This window comes from Helicoverpa zea, chromosome 13 (assembly GCF_022581195.2).
Source record: "Helicoverpa zea isolate HzStark_Cry1AcR chromosome 13, ilHelZeax1.1, whole genome shotgun sequence".
Lineage (NCBI taxonomy): Eukaryota > Metazoa > Arthropoda > Insecta > Lepidoptera > Noctuidae > Helicoverpa > Helicoverpa zea.
Window position 1 is genome coordinate 7,711,492 of NC_061464.1, and position 20,249 is coordinate 7,731,740.

General features: G+C 35.7%; 1 protein-coding gene across 4 annotated transcripts in view; it reads left to right on the top strand.

Annotated features, from left to right (window-relative positions):
- The window catches only part of LOC124635962 (stromal interaction molecule homolog), a 66,245-nt gene that overhangs the window by 33,280 nt on the left and 12,716 nt on the right, over window positions 1-20,249 (top strand). For 3 of the 4 annotated variants that reach the window (XR_006985088.1, XM_047171926.1, XM_047171927.1), the window contains exons 6-13: window positions 10,154-10,350; window positions 11,013-11,132; window positions 12,503-12,670; window positions 13,551-13,685; window positions 14,455-14,578; window positions 15,998-16,060; window positions 19,075-19,165; window positions 19,936-20,082. Coding sequence is in view for 3 of the 4 variants with exons in the window: in XM_047171926.1 (XP_047027882.1) it covers window positions 10,154-10,350; window positions 11,013-11,132; window positions 12,503-12,670; window positions 13,551-13,685; window positions 14,455-14,578; window positions 15,998-16,060; window positions 19,075-19,165; window positions 19,936-20,082 (1,045 nt within the window). In the remaining variant the exon portion in view is untranslated. Of the gene's footprint in view, window positions 1-10,153; window positions 10,351-11,012; window positions 11,133-12,502; window positions 12,671-13,550; window positions 13,686-14,454; window positions 14,579-15,997; window positions 16,061-19,074; window positions 19,166-19,935; window positions 20,087-20,249 lie in introns of those variants that run through there. The other variant, XM_047171929.1, reaches the window with a different exon arrangement.

Consider the following 20,249-nt stretch of genomic DNA (forward strand, 5'->3'; position numbering starts at 1 on the left):
CCGATAGAAGGACATATGATAGTTTATGTCACCATCCGGCTACGGGAAGCAGTTATCTCGGGACGCGGGTGAAACCGCGGGTGGAAGTTTAACTATAACAATAACCAAATCATGACCGTATACTAGCCGCCCACTGGTCAAACCGATGATTAGACAACTGAAAAAGTTGTAAAATGATGCAACTCATCCTAAGAAAATCAAAAACATAATTAGGACTCGACACGCTCATTTAATAATGTTTACAAGTAAACCGGTTAAGTATATCTTATCTTAGACATCGCTAAAACTAGATATAATGGGAACCGGTTGTACTAGTAGCCTCCTCTTATTTATTTCATTTGTAAGTACTTAAACCCGTTGAGCTTGACTTATATTACGTTGTATACATGGTTTATACTAGTTATGTACCCTGGTTTCGCCTTACTGTGATTTCTGAGCAATATATCGGCCTTCACATTCTTTTTTGCTTGGGTACTTAGCATATGAAATCATCAAATGTCCCTTACTCTGCACCCGCAGCGTTCTCTCTGGAGCATTCGAGGTAACTCTTTCGAACAACCTAGCAGTCCCTGTACATAAAAAGCCTGACAACACTCGACTAGGAAGGAACTAGCAAGAAAACTTAACCCTGTATACCTTCATTCGCAGTACTGAGAAAAGCCCCGCCAAGTTTTATATAGAACCAAGTTTCATATAATTTAATTATACGTAATCATATTCAAAATCAATGACTCATCGCAAGCCTGTTTCTATTTTGCCCAATGTGGCAACATATTTTGTCTCGTTTTTCTACTTTAAACATTCATCTTTAATTAACAGTTACGCGTATAGAGGCTTATTCAAACGCGCAGTTGATACTTGCTTGAACCTATTCAGTACTGTTTTGACAATTTTAAGCGTAGGAAGCAGTTTTTTTACCGTCATATTTACTTGAGCCACTTAATTCTAGTAACGAGGGAATCATAAAAACAAAATTAATATTTAGCCAGACACTGTTTGTACAACAAAATGTTTTTCCACTTCGAGATTTTTTTACTGGCAATGATTCTGCTTAATGGTTTTTTAATGTGAAAAAGGAAAAGAATGATCGCATATAATAGCTAGTTTGTACTATGATACAGAGTTTAATTTTGGATATGACAGATATACGAATTCATTCGCATGTGGGCTTAGGTACGTTATTTGCTAATTACACAATAAAGCTTGGAATCTTGAACCTTTTCGATAATACTCGATGAGTATTAGAAAACGATTTAACAATGAATGAAAAAAGATGTGGGACACATCTAAATCTAAAGAGGGTTAACTCAAAAAAAAAAAATTTTTTTAGGGAAGACGAAAAACCTCCTTCCGTGTGTGTTGTAGAAGTATTCTGTATAAAAAAATGCTAAGAACTGTTTCACATCTTCACCTCATTCTGACTGTAGCAAAATATACAGCGAACTAGATAGTTTCACCCAGGTCCAAGGGACATAATATTATGATAAAGGGCGGCATACTAGCATGCTGAGTCACGAAATATGTGGTTCAATTCTCACCGAGTGTAATACGCTCTTAATCATGAAATACAACACCTGCACAAAAGATAATCTTTGAACATACAAGGTGGAGATATATTTAATTCATCATTCTTCTACTTCATTCTTCTTCATTTTATTTTGGGACTATGCAGCATGTCAGCTTATTTTTCTTCCACAGTCCTTAATTTGACCAAACAAACAATAGTTGGGTTATTTGAATGATCCAATCATGGACTACAGCCACATAAAAAATTACAGTTCGAAATACAAACCTCACAGACCCATACCATTAATAAATCCACCATAAAAATAAATGAGATCTCACCACTGGCTCGTTGAAGGTCAGGCATAGAGCATAGTGCAAAAAACGTTTCATTATGTGCCCGATAATAGATCTGCGGCTATTGTTATGGTACTGATAAGGTTTGGTTCATACGTGACGATTGGTCTCGTGTCTGATCGCAAGAGTATTTGGATGTTCAAAATGGATAGGAGATTCATTTATTATCATCATTCTGCCGCCCTTATCCTTATTTCATTTGGGGTTGTCGCAGTGTGTCTGCGTTATTTTTTCTTCTCTGTCTGAAGTTTCTTTGATCATCAAGGATTTTATTGTATAAGCTACCTCGAAGTATGTTCATCGTCGTATTTAATTTTCATTCAAAGAGAATGAGCACCAGGACTATCCTTAGCCATTAATCTTCAAGGAGAATTGATTGAGAGAGATGGAATAGTTTTAAACATTTTTTTTCCTCCCAGTAAAATACCTAATTTCAGTTCCCAATATTCCATTATTAATCTTGGATTTACGCTGCTAATAAATTTTTATCTAGTAACTATTGTCCCGTCAGAAAAACTGAAATGATTTATTGTGTAACTATATAATGGTTCTCCATTGTTAGGGGAAAGGGGGGTAGCCCCGGCCGGTGGGTAGCCTCGGCCATAGTAAATATTAGTAATTCGCGCGGCGTGACTTTGAAGTTCGTGTGATCTCCATGTGCGTTTAAGAGTAATTCGTCAAATGCAAACAGTTGAAGTCGATTGACCGCTGCGTTCGGGAGTGATAGAGTCAATTTCTTTTTCGTCGTCGACGGCCGCGTGACTTCAATTGTTTCGAAAACCGTTATTCATTGGATAAAGGTAAGTAATTATTTATTTGATTTTATTTCCATAATGGAAAACTATTCTATTTTGCACTTTGAAGTTTATTTCAACGTATAATTAGCTGCTTTTTTTTAAATATTTTTTTTTTCGAAGAAAGTCATGTCGGGTAACCCCGGCCATTAGTTTTGGGGGTATCCCCGGCCATATGTTAGTCTATATAGAGGTTAATATTTAATTTTTTTTTTTAAATTTTCTGTGTCACAATGCCTAAATTTAAAATTAGAACTACGAATCGCGGAGACTGGAGTGAAGAAAACATGAAAAAAAGCCATTCAAGCGGCGCTTGAGAAAAAATGTTCTGAGAGAGCTGCCGCAGATCAGTATGACGTTCCACGAACTTCTCTGCAGGATCGGGTCAAGATCGGATTTAGACTGGGCTCACGAGGCATGTGTAGATGTAAATCCATCGGATTTGTACTATAACTACGATGTGTGTGTCGCCAAAAATCGATTTGGCCACTAATTACGTAGGTGGCCGGAGCTACCCGCCACTTTTAAAAGATATCAAAATTTGACCACTATTTGAAGTGGGTTTAAAACGTATTGGATATTATTTTTGTTCAAATTTTCAATATTCTAATACGAATAAATATTGTGTTGATTATTTTTTCGTAGTTTTCGTTGTATTTCCCTTGATAATTTAATCACAATAACAAAAAAACAAAATTGGCCGGGGCTACCCCCCTTTCCCCTACCGTAGGCTTTTAATAACGTTTTGTTCACGCGTGACGACTTGACGACTATATTTGCATTAAGTGCTTACCGTTTTGATATTCAATGTGTATAGAAATCAGCTGCTTGCTGTGGTTAGTATGATCAATTCATTTAAATTCAGTCATTTATAATTTTGACAGTATATCTGTATTTTATACGTATACATCATCAAGTTTTCCTTAAATAAAAAAAATCGGGGCAATCTAAATACCTACATAGAAATCATCATCATCATACTGAAAGCCATTCGGTATAAAATCTATCACAATACGAGCTAGTATTATAACAAAAATACCGTAGCAATCCTAGTAGGGCGACCTAACTTTCCTCGATACATGCAGGAATTTCCTGTTTTATCTTATTTAAAACCTCGATAAATGTGTGTCTTGTTATAAAGTGGATAATACATAAAAATGGAAGCGTACCATAAAATTATAAATTCACAGATGATGCAGTAAGCTAAGAATCAAATTGTTACGTGTTCATGAACGGGTCGTGTGATTGCAACGTATTGTTCTGTAAAATCATTACTATTGTTTGTACTTTTTGTTGGTTTCCTTTGAAATGTCCAATGAGCTGCCGTATTCGTTTCGCGATAGACGAGTGATTATTTTCTATGCATTTTATAAGTTAAATGTGTTGAGACTGTCTGTTTCGGTCTATTTTGCTGTGTTGAAACAAACAACATTTTGCACACCATTTTAGTGGAGTGCAAAATGTTTTCTGATGATGAGATTGACGTGGCCTGCAGTATGTAAGGTGAATAGTTAGGTACATTTAATCACTTTCAGCCAATTTCTTCATCAAAAGTAAAAGCCAAAGTAATGTCATAAAGTAAAAGTAACGGTCAAATTTGTTTTATCTATTAGTTTTGCTGTCACTTTAGCCTTGAAAAAACTAATTTGACCGTTACTTTTACTTTATGACATTACTTTGGCTTTAACGTTTGATGAAGAAACTGGCTGTTAAAGTCCTTTTTCTTGCGAGAATGAGACTTGATATTGCCTTGATAAAAAATGCAGGTTCTGTGATACAAACACTTTAAGTATACAACATACATGTCCTCAACCTCGCCATTGAAAATTGATAGTCTGTATAAAAATAGATTCCGTCAATATTCATATTTATTGGTTTAGTTACTTCAAATCTTCCTCATAGCTTTAGGACTACAGAACGCAGTGTTAATTGTAGTGTTTACTCAACATATTGTAATGGTTAATGTAAGTAACTACATAGATTTTACCTAGTTTAGGTACTAACTATATTTGTATGCTCTACGAGCAGGGCATAGTAAAACTCAATATTATGTACTAACACCTTTGTAACCTATGAACACAGATTAAAGAGCTTTGACTTTGATAGAATGCGACTCATGTCAGTACTTATTAATAGTATATGCCAAAATTATTCAATTAACAGTAACTGATGATTAGCAGAAACTAGGTTTGTTCAGTTATTTACGACTTGCAATTAATTTAATTATATTTTAATGATAATTTTCCTTGTTTCATGCTGTAGAGTGTCCATGAAATTGAATTAGCCCAGTTTGGAATAGAACCTTTAGTCGTGCGACTCGTAAATTCAACCTGAACATGTTTTTGTAGCCATTATTAAAAAACTTAGAGGTTTACACCACTTGTCTTTTAACAATGGACATTTTGTACTATGTATAGACTTTTGCATAATAAAATTGTGAATACCATTGATGACGAGTCAGATAATTGTTTGTTAATATTACAAAACGTATGCAAATAATAAATTACTGATGATTTTCGATCTCCCACTCAATATACGATAGTTATTCTCGGTAATCTCCTAACACTCATCTGTTAGTAGTTACACTTTTGTCACTCTACCATAACAATAAAAATAAATTGAACGCCATCCCATGGTTCACATCGCTAGTATGCATGAAACGTAATGTCAGACCGCAAGTTATTACTACTTGTAACGTGTTATTAGTAGAGTCACCAAACCTTTAGTTCCTACTGAGACTGTCTCATAACTGACGGCCTAAATTATGTTGAGCTTTGCCCTCGTCGTATCCTTGATTACTGCCCACTCGTCTATGAGGAGTAGTGTTGTATTGTTTTTTGCGATGTTTGCACACTGTATTTCTATTTTTATAATTAATAACCTCTTGGAAGGCGAATTAAATCATTTTGTTTATACTTAGACATTGATGCTAGATTCGTGGATGAATGTAATATTTTTACTATACTTTTTTTAATTTGATTTGTAGGTTTAAATAACCATCTTCCAACACAAACACATGTGCTTATCAATCAAATCTATTTTGCACCTCTTACTGAACCATCGTCATAGAAGCGTTTATAAAACACGGCATTGTTTAAAAATCTACAATATGTGGGAAGTGTGAAAATTAAATATTTTATGCTATGACTTTATCGTATTTAGTCGTTCAAGTTTCCATGATATCATTTGTGTCCAAAAGGCAAGCGTATCGCGACGGCTCTGCAAAATTTGCTTTATGGGAAAACCGTGTACCGGGAAAATCGTGTGGTAAATTCGTGTCAAATAACAAACGAATATTTTTTTTATTAATATACAGGTAACATTCGATAGTCAGAATTCGAATTCGGATTGTCAGAAGCCAGTAAGTCTGACTACTAGTCTTACCTAGCGTATTGGGTTCCCGAGTAACTGTCTAGACAGTCGCTCCTTGTAAAACAAACCGACCAAATATTTGGAAAAAAAGGCTAGGTAGATGATACAGGTGTATGTCTCACGTTCAATGAAATTATGGTGGCACTCGCATTACATCACAGTTTACGAGAACGATTTAGCTTCATTCAAACTTGACTTTTGTGATCGGTAGCTGTGACATAGTGGAACAGTTTTATAAATACGAGTATTTAATCACAGACACGTGCAAAAATAACTATTATTTTATTAGTGATAATATCGGAACTGTGGAATCTAATATCGTGTGATTTACTTCACTAGTGTGAGTGAATGATGATGATATATTTGTGATAGAAAGTGGTGTTATAGCTATCAGTTATGTGATAATAAATGTTTGAGACCTGGATTGCAGTGTGTGCATCGTATGCTGTGTACTTGTTGTTTAGTGGGCGTTATGTGGATTTAAATGATGATGGTAAAACCGTAAATATCTATGTAATATCAATATTCTTGACCTGCTTTTAACCTCTTAATATATTATTGGCATTGGTTTTCTAACAGGATAATTTATTACTGAATTGTTATTCTACTTTTTTTAACTCTAATTGAAAATATACAATGCCATTATTATGATGGATTTTATGACAAACAGATTGAGTATTATTGGTTCTAGTACTGACAGTGATGACTTTCATTTCGTTCTGTGACTTGAAGTCTGAGATAGTTAATATATTATTTTAAATTACGGTCCTGTAAAGTCCGTTCCCATTATTATACCTATTTGCTTACCTATTAGTGATAGAATTTATACACTAGCCTCATACAAGTCCTGTAAAATTTCTGTCATTCAGGAAGCAAAACAACAAATAGTATGTTGAGCACTGTAAAAAAAATTAAGTAGCTCGCTTTGTCAACTAGTGGCGCTAGATATAAACCATATGTAGGTAAGCAATGAAAAAAATAAGCAGAAACAAGTAAGTAGACATTGTGTATTATGTACCGAGTATAATAAAAAAGAAATTTAACAATGACCACATTTCTGTTGCAAATTGACTACAATTGCGTTTACAGTATTGGTATTCAAGTGCATTTATTATACTCGGAGGTACGTCTTTTATTTACATGGCTAACATTATTTATTCGTCAAAATAAAAGCAAATCAGCAACCAAGATTACTCAAGGCCAATAGGTCAATGTCCTCGATAAAAAAAAAATACAAGTTATAGGGTTCCGTAGGTTCGAAAACATATTAACATAATCTGTACTGAATGTCATAATTGCCTTTTTTAATCCTTGATGGAAAATATGTTAGCTATCGACATTTATATTTGGCGTCGTAGCTCACAAACAAATATACAGATTTCAATGATGAAAAATTATTGCTAGTTCTGTCAAAGTGTTAGGTATGCACTAGGCATGAGGTCACAAGTAAGGTTCGTCACCGAGGTCGATGTAACCGTGTAAAGATATGTATTAAGTTAATTACATTTGTTAATTGCCTTATTTTCATACATATTTTGAACGTCTCTCTATAGTATTCAGATAGTCTCGTTTACTATCTCAAAATCTTCATGCGATTCATTGACACCGACGCCGTGTTTAATTTAATGTTATAATATTTATGTTTTTCTTTTTTCTATAGGCCTTAGATGCCTGATTTAAATAAATTCATAAAATAAAATTGCAATTACATAATTGTAAAACAAAAAATACGTGTTTGATCTGTCCAAAATTTAAATAATCGTACGTAAAAAACGGTATGCAAGTAAAAAAAAAACATCTTATGCGGGGAATCCTAGCGAATTCATAAGCGTGAAGTTTTTTTTCCATTTTGAAATTGCTGTCAATTTACCTCATTTCAACATTTTTCAGTATTTCTCGCAGGAAAATAATGTTGAATGTTTACTATGATTACCTACCTCAGATTAACTGGTGACCTCTGGCCTGTAATTCTCCGGCGTTGATAACGTAGCCATCTCACGACTTTAGTAATGACCCTTATTTTATTAGGTTGTTCCTACGAATGTTTGGTAAAAATATAACTTTGACCTAGCACCTGTGGACATGACCCTAATAAGTACCTATGTCCGTTATAGAAGAGTTGTGGATCAATTACAACAGATTAACTAAAATTTATACTATTTCTCAAAAAAAAAATCAACTACAACATTTAATGTCTATTTGTGTTCTTATAGAAACCCTTTTTTTAACTACAGAACCCTAAAACGGATCTTTCGTCATCAAAGAACAAATTATGTAATGTCTGTTCTTGTATGTATTTGCCTTTTTTACTGAAGCCGGTAAAAAAAGGGCTCTACACTAATGTCATTCGCACACGTAATACTCAATTCTAGTTAATTACTCATGATTTGTAAGTTAGATAGTGTTAAGATGTCACGCGTCATCTCCAATCGCGTTGATTAATTTGTAGCTTGCATCACGGACGCATTTATACGGCTGCTTGTGGACCAGAATTAACTAAGTTTGTCCACTTTTGTGGTTACGACCTTTTTTCAAAGGCTTTTTAATGGTTTCATATCCTACACCTACACGAACATAAACGTAAAACTTTACTTCAGCTTAAACTAAATGTTTCGGGGTCCTTGATATGCCCGTATAAAAACTGTAGTAAATAACTGTAACAAAGGATCATATCCAAATCGCTTCGTCGTAAAAGGCAGAAAAATAAAAACCGGCCAAGTGCGAGTCGGATTCGCGCACGAAGACTCCGTACTATCTATACTATAATATTATAAAGCTGAAGAGTTTGTTTGTTTGAACGCGCTAATCTCAGGAACTACTGGTCCGATTTGAAAATTTCTTTCAGTGTTAGATAGCCCATTTATCGAGGAAGACTATAGGCTACTTTTTATCCCGGTTCGGGAAGTAGTTCCCACGGGATGCGGGTGAAACCGCTGGCAGAAGCTAGTTATTTATAAAACGGACAAAAATATCACGTTTGTTGTATGGGAGCCCCAAAAAATATTTATTTATATAATTCTAGTTTTCAGTATTTGTGAAAATTTCAGCTCTCTAAATATCACGGTTCATGAGATATAGCCTGGTGACAGACGGACGGACGGATAGAGGAGCGAAAACAATAGGGTACTATAGGGTTTAGGGTCCCGTTTTACCCTTTAGGTATGGAACCCTTAAAAACTACCTACGGATAGTTTCTCTTTTCATTCTCGGGTTACAGACACGTCAATGTATAATTTTGTGAACTAAAATACTCACTCAATTGTCTTTATTAGCGCATAAAACCTTGATTGTACTAGATAACAAGTTAATTCATTTACCGGTCCTGATAATAAATATAAAGTTACCGCATATCAGTTACATTCGTCTAAAACTTTGTGCTATGTAGCTACAGAAACTACAACGCAATATATTTATGCCGTCGTGTTTCCAGTTTTGTCGCTCTGCTAAAGAAAAATAAGGAATATCTTTCCTTGTTTTGACGAACTTGAAAAAGGGTCGGTTATCGACCTCTATTTCTTAAGAATCTATCTGGATCAAAATTTTAAGAACAAAGCAGTATCATTTGGTATATCCAGAAATAAAATTACGTGGCAAAATTAACGCAGCATCAGCAACTTGGAGACCGGACTTCTAACACCATGTAATTTTATGCCCTTTCAGTGTTTTTGAAGATATATTTTTTTTCAATCATTATGTCTCTTTGCAAGTATAGCTTAGACACCATTGACTGTGTTTCGGATGGCACGTTAAACTGTAGGTCCCGGCTGTCATTGAACATCCTTGGCAGTCGTTACGGGTAGTCAGAAGCCAGTAAGTCTGACGCCGGCGGGTTGCCCGGGTAACTGGGTTGAGGAGGTCAGATAGGCAGTCGCTTCTTGTATAGCACTGGTAGTCAGCTGAATCCGGTTAGACTTTATTACTGGAATCCGACCCCAACATGCTTGGGTAAAAGGCTCGGAAGATGATGATTATGTCTGCAAGTAAGTAGGCTAGGTCTAGGCTAGGGCTAGGGCTAGGCTAGGTAGGTAGGATGGGTATCTCTGCCATCTATCCTCATTTCTGGCCAACGAGAAACCATTACTTCACTTACCCTTATCAAATTCTAAATCCCATGGTTGTATCTCCAGAAGGCAGTAGATGGAAGGACTGGCTCCTCGCATCCCTGCTCCTGCTGGCGGTCGTGGGCGGATGGGCGGCCCTGCGCGCCGGTCGCGCCAGCCGTCACCAAGTCCAGCGAATGCTGCGGGATATGGAACAGCTTCGGAAGGCGGAGATGGCACTCAACGATATGCAGAAGGAATTAGAGAAAGCACGTTTGGAACAGGTTAGAAACTCAATTTTTATTTATGACTAGCTTCTGCCAGCGGTTTCACTCGCATCTCGTGGGAACCTCTGCATGAACCCGGATAAAAAGTAGCCTATAGCCTTCCTCGATAAATGGGCTATCTAACACTGAAATATTTTTTTAAATTGCATCATTAGTTCCTGAGATTAGCGCGTTCAAACAAACAAACAAAATTATTGAAATATTCTCCAACATTACAAAAGTTTTTTTTTTCTAATTCTACGTCGTGATGCATCATATCGTATGCCGAGACAGTATGGAACTCATTCCATCTCAGTCACAACAACTTAAACACTTAGCGCTCTAACAACGGGGTGACGTATCACCGTTAACTAATCTCTTTACCACAACCTTATTTGTCTCTCATTTGAAATTACTAATTGGCAAAAATATGGCGCTAACAACGTGTGAGTTAACTTTACTGAAATATATTATTTTTTGAGTTCGACATGAAGGTAATAATGATTCGTAAAATGTCCTCTGCATTTTAAAAACAATTTTCTGCAATAAGATGATGTCATCTACAAACGATTTTTAAGATTCTTTGAGAGTAACATTATTTAATTACCTACATTATTTCTTACATGTTTGTTGAGATAACTTCTATTTGAATATTCAACGAAATCTTAAACATTTTCCAGGAGAACGTGACGACAGAAAAGAAGAATTTGGAGAAGAAGCTAAGAGAGGCAGGTGACACGCCGCTACTGAACTCTGCATCATCAGACCTTGAAGTCACACAGCTCAAAGCTGAGATTGAGGTACGTCACTATATTCTTTACATTTTGTAACTCATATTATTGCAGGGAAATTCTCATCATCCATATTGGGGTGGACGTTTTTCAAAATCTGCTATACCCTGAACAAAAAATCTGAGAAGGCTTATTTCCTCGATTAGTATAGTATTATTTCATGAAATAAAACTTTTGTAACAGTTAGTTAGTATTATGGATGTGGCAGTGTTTATTCTAATATGAAAGATGAAAAGGCATATAACACCACCTTCAGAGACGAATACCACCTTTTTTACATCAAATCCATTAAGATTTAAAAACTCCGTAAAAAGTTTTCAGCAACAAAAAAATAAAATATAAATATAAATCCTCAATATAAAAACTAAATACTGCGTTTATTGTCAAGAAGCTGTTGATTTGTAGAAATACAACCATTAAGTGTTATTTTCGCACAAAACGGTGTACAATTATTGTGGTAAGTGCGCTAATGTGATGACTTGAGGATTTCAGTTTGCCTAACAAACATGTTTTTATGTCACTTTTAAACTCAAAATATTTATCTAGCTTTCAATACTCGGCTAGAAGCTCAACGGGTTCTTGTTAGTCAACTGGACTAAGTTTCAGCTAGTTGAAGAAAAACAAGCCGACATTTTGTTTAATAAGCTCGTGTTGACTAGACATTATAAGGTAAGATAAATATCCAAGATCTGATGTGGTCTGCTACTCAAGTCGTCTGCACTGTTTGTCTTTAATGAGTGCCGTCCATGACTTAATTAATCCCCAGGCATTGACAAATAAGTCTCCAGTTATTGGGTAATCATAGCACATCTTACTCGCACGGTTACACAAAACTCAAACTAATTTATTCAAACCTGACTACAAAGCTGCATATTTTAAACGTCATTTTAAAAAGACAACACCCAAAACGCCCACCTTTTACCACTTCCTATGAGTTTTTACTGGGAAGAAGTGACGTAACAATCGCCCCAGCAACACATGTCTGCCTGTAGGTTAGAAGAACCTTTCAAGATTGTTTTGTAGGTATACAGTATCAGCGGAAGCGGCGTACCAAATAATGTTAAAAATAAAGTTACTAATAAGTCCGCATTTAGATTGACATGTAGTCCACATTTAGATAGACAAGTATTTATAACACATTTAATATTTATTAACATATAACGCAACAAAGATTGACAGAGGGGGCTCGTAACGTCACCTCTATTTAAAATTTGTACTCAAAAGTGACATAACACAAAATTAAATCGTGCTGTATCTTCTTTGTTATTTTGCCTGTGAGAGAAAAGAATAAATACGTGTTCATTATTTTAGGGTTAAAAGACGAACTAATTACTTTTTTGTCCTTTTGTAGCAACTCATAAATATTGTTACCTTGTCAGATGTTACGAGCAGAGCTCCGTCGCGCGGAGGGCGAGTTGGAAGACAGATGCTGGGCACCCCCGCCCGGCTTACAACAATGGTTGCAACTGACACATGAAGTGGAAAACAGATCGTATTTACGCAAGAAACAGCAGGCAGACTTGCAGTTACAGCAGGCGAGAGAAGCAGTCAGTATCTGCACAAATACGTCTCCTTAATATTTATACTAATACTAGCTTCTGCCCGTCCCGATATGACTGTTTCCCGTAGCCGGATGGTGACAAAAACTATCCTATGTCCTTTGCCCGGGTCTAAGCGATCGATCTCCCCTCTAATTTTCAACTTAAACGGCCTTTCTTTTCAGTTATAAAATGTGTTACTAACACGACTTTTATATCGGCCGTGTCATACCTAATCACATTAAATCCTATCACATATACTTTATGTAATCCTATCTCTAGCGACCAAATTAACAGATATATGGTGATGAGATGGAATAATATGTGAATGATATGTCTCTGTGAATTGTATTTATTGTTGTTTATTTTGTTTTCTGATGATTTAATTGTTTTATGTCAATTTAATGTTAAGTTTTTTTTTTCTCTACTGCATTTGTACGTCGTAATGACAAAACATAAGTTTTACATATGTAGGTACAATAAGATCTTTATTTCGTCAATACCTTTGTTTAACAAATAAATACATTCTATTCTATAGTACATTGGGACCAGCAATTGAGATAGTGGCCCGCTGAGATTTTGAATATTTTGTTAGTCCATATCAAACCCATAATATAATGTACCTATTATTAATAATTTCTCTTGGTGTAGGCAGGAGATATTCTATCAATTCTCTTTTGTTTATATCTATATCGGGATAAAATATAGTCTGTTACTCGCAGAAAACGTAGCTCTAATGGTGAATGAATCTTTAAAATCGTATCAGTAGTTTTTGAGTGATAAACACTTGTTTGTACCATCCATTACAAACAAAGAAACAAAATCTTCAGATTTATAAGACTTGTATAGATTAATCACTATTATAATTTTGATTTGTATACAACTACAGTGCGAGAAGCTCCGCAAGAAGCGGTCTAGTCTGGTGGGCGCGTTTGTGTCGACGCACGGCAAGTCCATCGACGACGTCGACCGCTCCATCGTCGAGGCCAGGACTGCGCTCAACGAAGTCACCCAGGAGTTACAGGTAATATTTACTTAATGCTGACGCCTCAACTGACCCATCATCATCATCTCCCGAACCAATTCCCAACCATATTGGGGTCAGCTTCCAGTTAACCGGATTCAGCTGAGTACCAGTGTTTTACAAGGAGCAACTGCCGATCTGACCTCCTCAACCCAGTTACCCTGGCAACCCGATTCGTCTTCTTTAGACTGGCGTCAGACTTACTGGCTCCTGATTACCCGTAACGACTGCTAAGGATTTTCAATGATAGCCGAGACCTACAGTTTAACGTCATTGGTGGCCGAAACACAGTCATTGGTGTCTAAGATATACTTATAAAGGTATTTAAAAACTAAGAAAAGTTGCATTGGTACTTGCCGGACCTGGAATCGAACCCCCGTCCTGATACTCGAGAGGTCAGCTCTGTACCCACTGGGCCACCACAACCGTCAACTGACCCAAAAGCTGGTTTTTATTTTTGAACATAATTTGTCCAGAAGTCTGAATTTCTTGGGTCTCGGCTCAAAGGGGTGCAATGTTTTTTTTTAACTTCTCAAAAAGAAAACTTCTCATTATGAAATGTGTGTTACCATTTTACTAATATTCGCGCCTTTTTTTTAACGACGTCAAAAATCATCAAATGGCCCCTCCCGCTGTGGGTTAGCAGCGGTGAGGGAGTGTCAGACTCTTACTGACTAAAAACCGTCGTGTTCCGTCATAGGCCTTTTATGTGCCAGGGCCGCGGTATCTCTTTCGAACAACCTGCAGTAATATTTGCCTTATGTTCCAGGAACGCATGCATAGATGGAAACAGATTGAACGTTTATGCGGCTTCAATATCATCAATAACAATGGTCTTCAGTACCTAGAGACTGCACTCTATAGGAATGCTAATGGCCGACCAACGGGACGAGGTAAATACCACGACTCATCTAACTAACCTTTTCCCGGGAGGCAAGATGAGTTAAAAAAGTAATTAGTCCGTCTTTTAGATAACCTTTAAGTAATGCACACATATCATCCTCCAAGCCTTTTTTCCCAAACTACGTTGGGGTCGGCTTCCAGTCTAACCGGATGTAGCTGAGTACCAGTGTTTTACAAGGAGCGACTGCCCTATCTGACCCCCTCAACCCAGTTACCCGGACAACCCAATACCCCTTGGTTAGACTGGTGTCAGACATACTGGCTTCTGACTACCCGTAACGACTGCCAAGGATGTTCAATGACAGCCGGGATCTACAGTTTAACGTGCCATCCGAAACACAGTCATTGGCGTCTAAGATATACTTAGAAAGTACATACAAACTTAGAAAAGTTGCATTGGTACTTGCCTGAGCTGGAATCGAACCCGCGCCCTCATGCTCGAGAGGTTGGTTCTTTGCCCACTAGGCCACCACGACTTTTTTCTTTGTAATGCACACATATGTTACACATTATTTATATTCTCTCAAAAAAAAAAATAACAACGAAGATACCTCACATATTACGTCACTTCTAAGTACAAATTTTATATAGACGTGACGTCCCAAACCGTTAGTTTGGGTGTGGGGTGAGCTCGTGTTATATCTTAATAAATATTGAATTTATAGTTTTGTTGAAATAAAAAATACGTGTCCAATATTTTTTGGCAAACTAAAATGCTGACTAATCAAAAAATTTGACCCTCTCTTCGCGCCTATTATGTTTTGGTCGGCATCCAGTCTAACTTGATGTACCAGTACCAGTGTTTAACATGGCGCCTACCTGTGTTCCACAAACTTTATTCAAATTAGGCTGATAAATCAGCACTCCCCTCCCCCCCCCTTCACCACTTCCTATGACTTTTTGCTGGGATAAAGTATGCCAACTGGTTGTCAGATTTTCTGGCTTCTAACTACCCGTATTAACTGCCAAACGAAGATGTTCAAACAATGGACAGGGCCCGTCAATTTAACGTACCTTCCGAAACATGGAGGGTAGAAATAATGAAGATAGTTTTTTTTTTTATTCTGCGTACATGACTTTCTTTTTGTAATGGAACTATGTATTTGCTTATATACACAAGCTTACTGCAAAATGACTTACTATTGTAGACAGTAAGACTGTACTTAAATTATACGTGTATTGGTAACCCGCTCCGGCTTCGCACGGGATAGCAGTATTTCCCCACAATTTAATGTTTGTTACTATACACATAAACCTTCGTCTTTCATAACTCTATCTATCAAAAAAATCGCATGAAAATCGGTTGCGTAATTTTGAAGATTTAAGCGTACAAAGGGAACGGGACGTAGGGACAGAAAGGGCTACTTTGTTTTATACCATGCAGTGATTAACCAACCCTTAACTTGCAGGTCGCATCAGCAGTTCTCAGGATGACCTGAGTATCGGCGACGATGCGTCCATATGCGGCTCAGGTAAGAACTACGACGAAATGTCGCTATTCCACGAACATGTCGAGTGAATTACTTAAATGATCCAAAGCAGGTGCATTTATATTGTTATATCTGTCAAATCTCGCCCATTTATTATTAACACGCAGTAAAGTTAATTCAAGTTTAAACCGATTAGGATGCCCGCTCACGTCCGGTAATCGGTGACCGATATTTTGTAGGAGCAGATAAAAACACTGATATCGGTAGAGCAACGCACACGTCATACAAAAAGTCGGTCAGAAAATCCTAGTACAAACTTGCTACAAAAAATCGGTCCGATTATTTGTCCTACAAAAAGTCTGACGTCTGCGTTCAGCCTGAAAATGTACGGTTATACCTTTCTTATTCCTTGGTGTAATTTTAATCCCTGTTTATTGATAACGGTTGGTAATTTGGTATAGTGTCTTGGAGAAAGGACAGATTATAATATTTTAGAGATACGTCTAAGGTACAGGAGATTTAAGTGTAGGTCTATAGGAGCTTGTCATAAAAAAATAAAACAATGATTTAATGCTTGATAAATGTATTTTACTGTGTATAGAATACTGCAGATTCGAGTTGATCTAAGCACTAGTTTCAGTCTAACATCGAAGCTAGATATTATATTTCTTTATTACTTTATGGCTCACTTATCGTCTTCGCGTAGTGTGGTGATCTATCGATAACATAACAACAACACCTGTATCGATATTTAATTACTGTAACACCCACCGTACAGTATCCTGTATCCAAGAAGCGACATGACGATAAAAATAATAATAAATAACTTTACTGAAAACACATTTTGAACAATATAAATGCATCTACTTCGATGTGTAATTGGCTTTACATTTGCTCTGCTTCCGAAAAAAGACTTATCGCAACAAAATTACGAATTTATCACCGAAAAAGACAAGTATCGATTATCAGTTTTTAATTTAATCGATATCCCTGGGGATCGGAATAATTGTATCGAGCCCGCTGTAACGTAGAGTACATTTTCATTTAAAAGGTAACAAAAGAGCATCTTATAAATATTTTCTTTTGCATTAATTAATTAAGCAACAATTTAGAAATCTTGCTTTAGATTTTTTTTTTTATTTAGCCAATACAAATGTTTAAATAGTTCTGGTTGAATCTCAAATAAATTGTTTTTTAAACATTTCAGAATAATTCATGTTTTAATAATTCATGTATTACCGAATGGCTTTTTTACAATGACTTACAATGCAAAAAAGTACAAATCTAAGCTGGAAAATGATTGGTTCCAAGATATGTCTTCCTTTGTCAACATTTGATAACTTAGGGTTCCAGTATCCCCTCAAAAGCGAAGATCATAGACAGTAGAATAGAAAAGAGTATTTATTTAACGTCTTTGGCAGCAGCAATTTTTAACATATTTTTTGGCGTTTTTTTACTATTCCTAATATTCAAACTGTTAGCATTTCTTAAACAAAATGCATTTATAATAGTAAAATATTATAGAGCTACTTATAATTTGCCTGTTCAAAACAAATGTACAAAATGAGAAAAGTTATAGAAGTTATAAAAAACATAATTTAATAAAAAATATTCATTTTTGAAATTCTAGACCTAACTTTTTTCAAAATCTGCGTTTTTTTATAATAAAGCGATGTGATAATATTTACTAGTTATAAACAAGTATATATTGCTTATAAAGTAATAACTTCGAAGTTACCTAAAATTGAAGTAGCTATACTGTGCTCAAATTATATTCCTTTTAACTTAGCAGACATTGTTAGTGTTGTACTTAAACAAAACGATTATTGTATCGATTTTCAAATGTAATAAAATATCGTTTTGTAATTTACTTAAATTAATAATATATAATACTATATAAAAAACTAACTTATTATGAGCATCGATTCTCCCATCGAAATGTTTATTGTAGTATAACGTAGGCAGATTAATAACTATTAAAGACAGCATAATTCGTTAAAATAATGATCCATTTAATAAAAGTAAAACTTAGTTCATCTTCTATGGATATGTTTATACGATAAATCGTTATATACAGTCGATTTGTTAGTCGAGTTCCTGATTGATCTTAAATGTTTCATAACGATGACATTAATAATAAGTTTAAAAAACATTGTTATTTATTATTCTTAGTTTCTAAGTAACAGTTTTATGTATGTATTTGATTTAATAAATCGTATTTTTTTGAAATTTTTGCGTCACAATCGGTAGGAAGCTTTCAGGCTGAAGAAAACAACTTAATCTTGTATAAAAAAAAAAGTTTTTTCTAGAAAGTTCCGCAGATAAGTAAAGCATGTATGAAGTAATAGATGTTATAATTTTTGTACATAATATTCAACTATCGGTGTGGGTTTTTCTTTCACTTTTCTATCCCTATGCATGTTTGTTAACTAATATCACATAAATTATGTAGTATCATTATAGTTTAAAGCTTGCAGCAACTTCTTCGCACGCAAGAAAAAAGTCACTTAATGACGACAAAATTGAATATGTAAGAAAAATTAAAAAGGTTTCGGTTACGGCAATTAAAAATTTTATCGAATATGCTTTTTAGTGACAAAATATTTGTAATGATTGGCTTAAACATACTGCTTGTATTGTATCCCGGCTTGACATATTTAGTAGATTATTTTAGTCGATTTTCAACAAATGACATGATACTCTATGCACGTTTGAAAGCTTTTGACGATTGTGATTTTGTTTTATTTTGCCGCCAAACCCTTCCCGGCTTCCATCAGTGTTGCAAGGATTTAAAGTTTAGATTATACTAGTTACGCTTTATCAGTGTTTTTCATGGCAACATTTTTATTCTTTGGCACTTTACAGGTAAGAGATTGTTATGTATCAATATATGCTTTATAAAGTAGATTTTTTCGTTATATTATTTCATACATGCTTTCAACGATATATCATGCTTTGAATAAAAAAAACATAGTGAAAAATGGCGAGTGGGTGAATATTTGCTTGCTTTATGGCTTTGTAAGGAATTATTTTTTAGGATTGTTTAATGGTTTCAGTGGCTGATAACTTCATATGGCGGGAAGATTCCTCGGGCAGCGAAGCGGACGCCCCACACTACCCCCTAGACCTTAGACTCGCTGAGGCTAGGTAAGTTATAAAGTTAACTACATTATAAAACTATTATTTAAAACTCGAATGTAACTACTACGTGTATTTTGTACCTTTTTTATTTGTAAGTCTTACTGGATAATAGCACGGGACTTCAGGGGCCGTTCAAGTATTACTTAAGCACTATAGGGGGTGGGGGCGTATTTGTTTTGCTTATTTTGGATGACATGGACATGGGTAGGGGAGTACAGATGATGATTACGTCATCGATAGTTTTTTACTTTTTTACACGAATGGCAACCCTCACATTGTCTATGCTTGAAAACGAAACGCATTTTCGGGGATTCCCGCAAATATACACGCATACGTTTAGGCACTGGCTTTAGAATCGATTCGGGGAATTACCGCGCGCTGTTCACTTGTCTAAATTTCTTCTGTCAGTGTATTGTTTTGTTCGGATACATTATAATTATAATATAAAAAAAAAAAAACATTTTTAATTGAAAAATGTTTACGTAAGCATGGGGGGAGGGGGTAAAAGCTTTGCTTACTTTTGCTGGATGGGGGGGTAAATAATTGTAATAAATCTGCTTACGTAATATTTGAACGGCCCCTCATATAATATTGTTTTTATAAACAAATCTATAGGTACCTACGAATAATTCAAAATTATTCTTTAAGAAAACAATTCTGAACAAATATATCAGTCCAAAAAAACCGGTCATTCCATGTTGAAAAGGTTACAAAATAAGGATAATAAGAATAAGGATGTCCCAAATCCAATATGCTAAGTGGTACAAAATGTGTAGATTACAACTGGAGGAGCGTTTAGCGCAAGAGGCGCGGGAACGCAGGCAGGACGACCGACGCGGCGCCAGGGCCTCGTACTCCGACCTGCGCAGCACTGCCGACGACAGGGCCAAGGAACAAGTCCACTTTATATTAGGAGGGGATAAGTAACTATACTTTGAACAATTTATGCCCCAAAAAAACATTCACAGAAGTTGAGTTTTCGTTACATCATGTTGTGTCAATGTAATACAAATAATTGGTGCTTTGTTTGACCATTATTTTATTTTGGTATCGGTCATTGACACAAGTAGATTATAGGAACCTTTTGCCT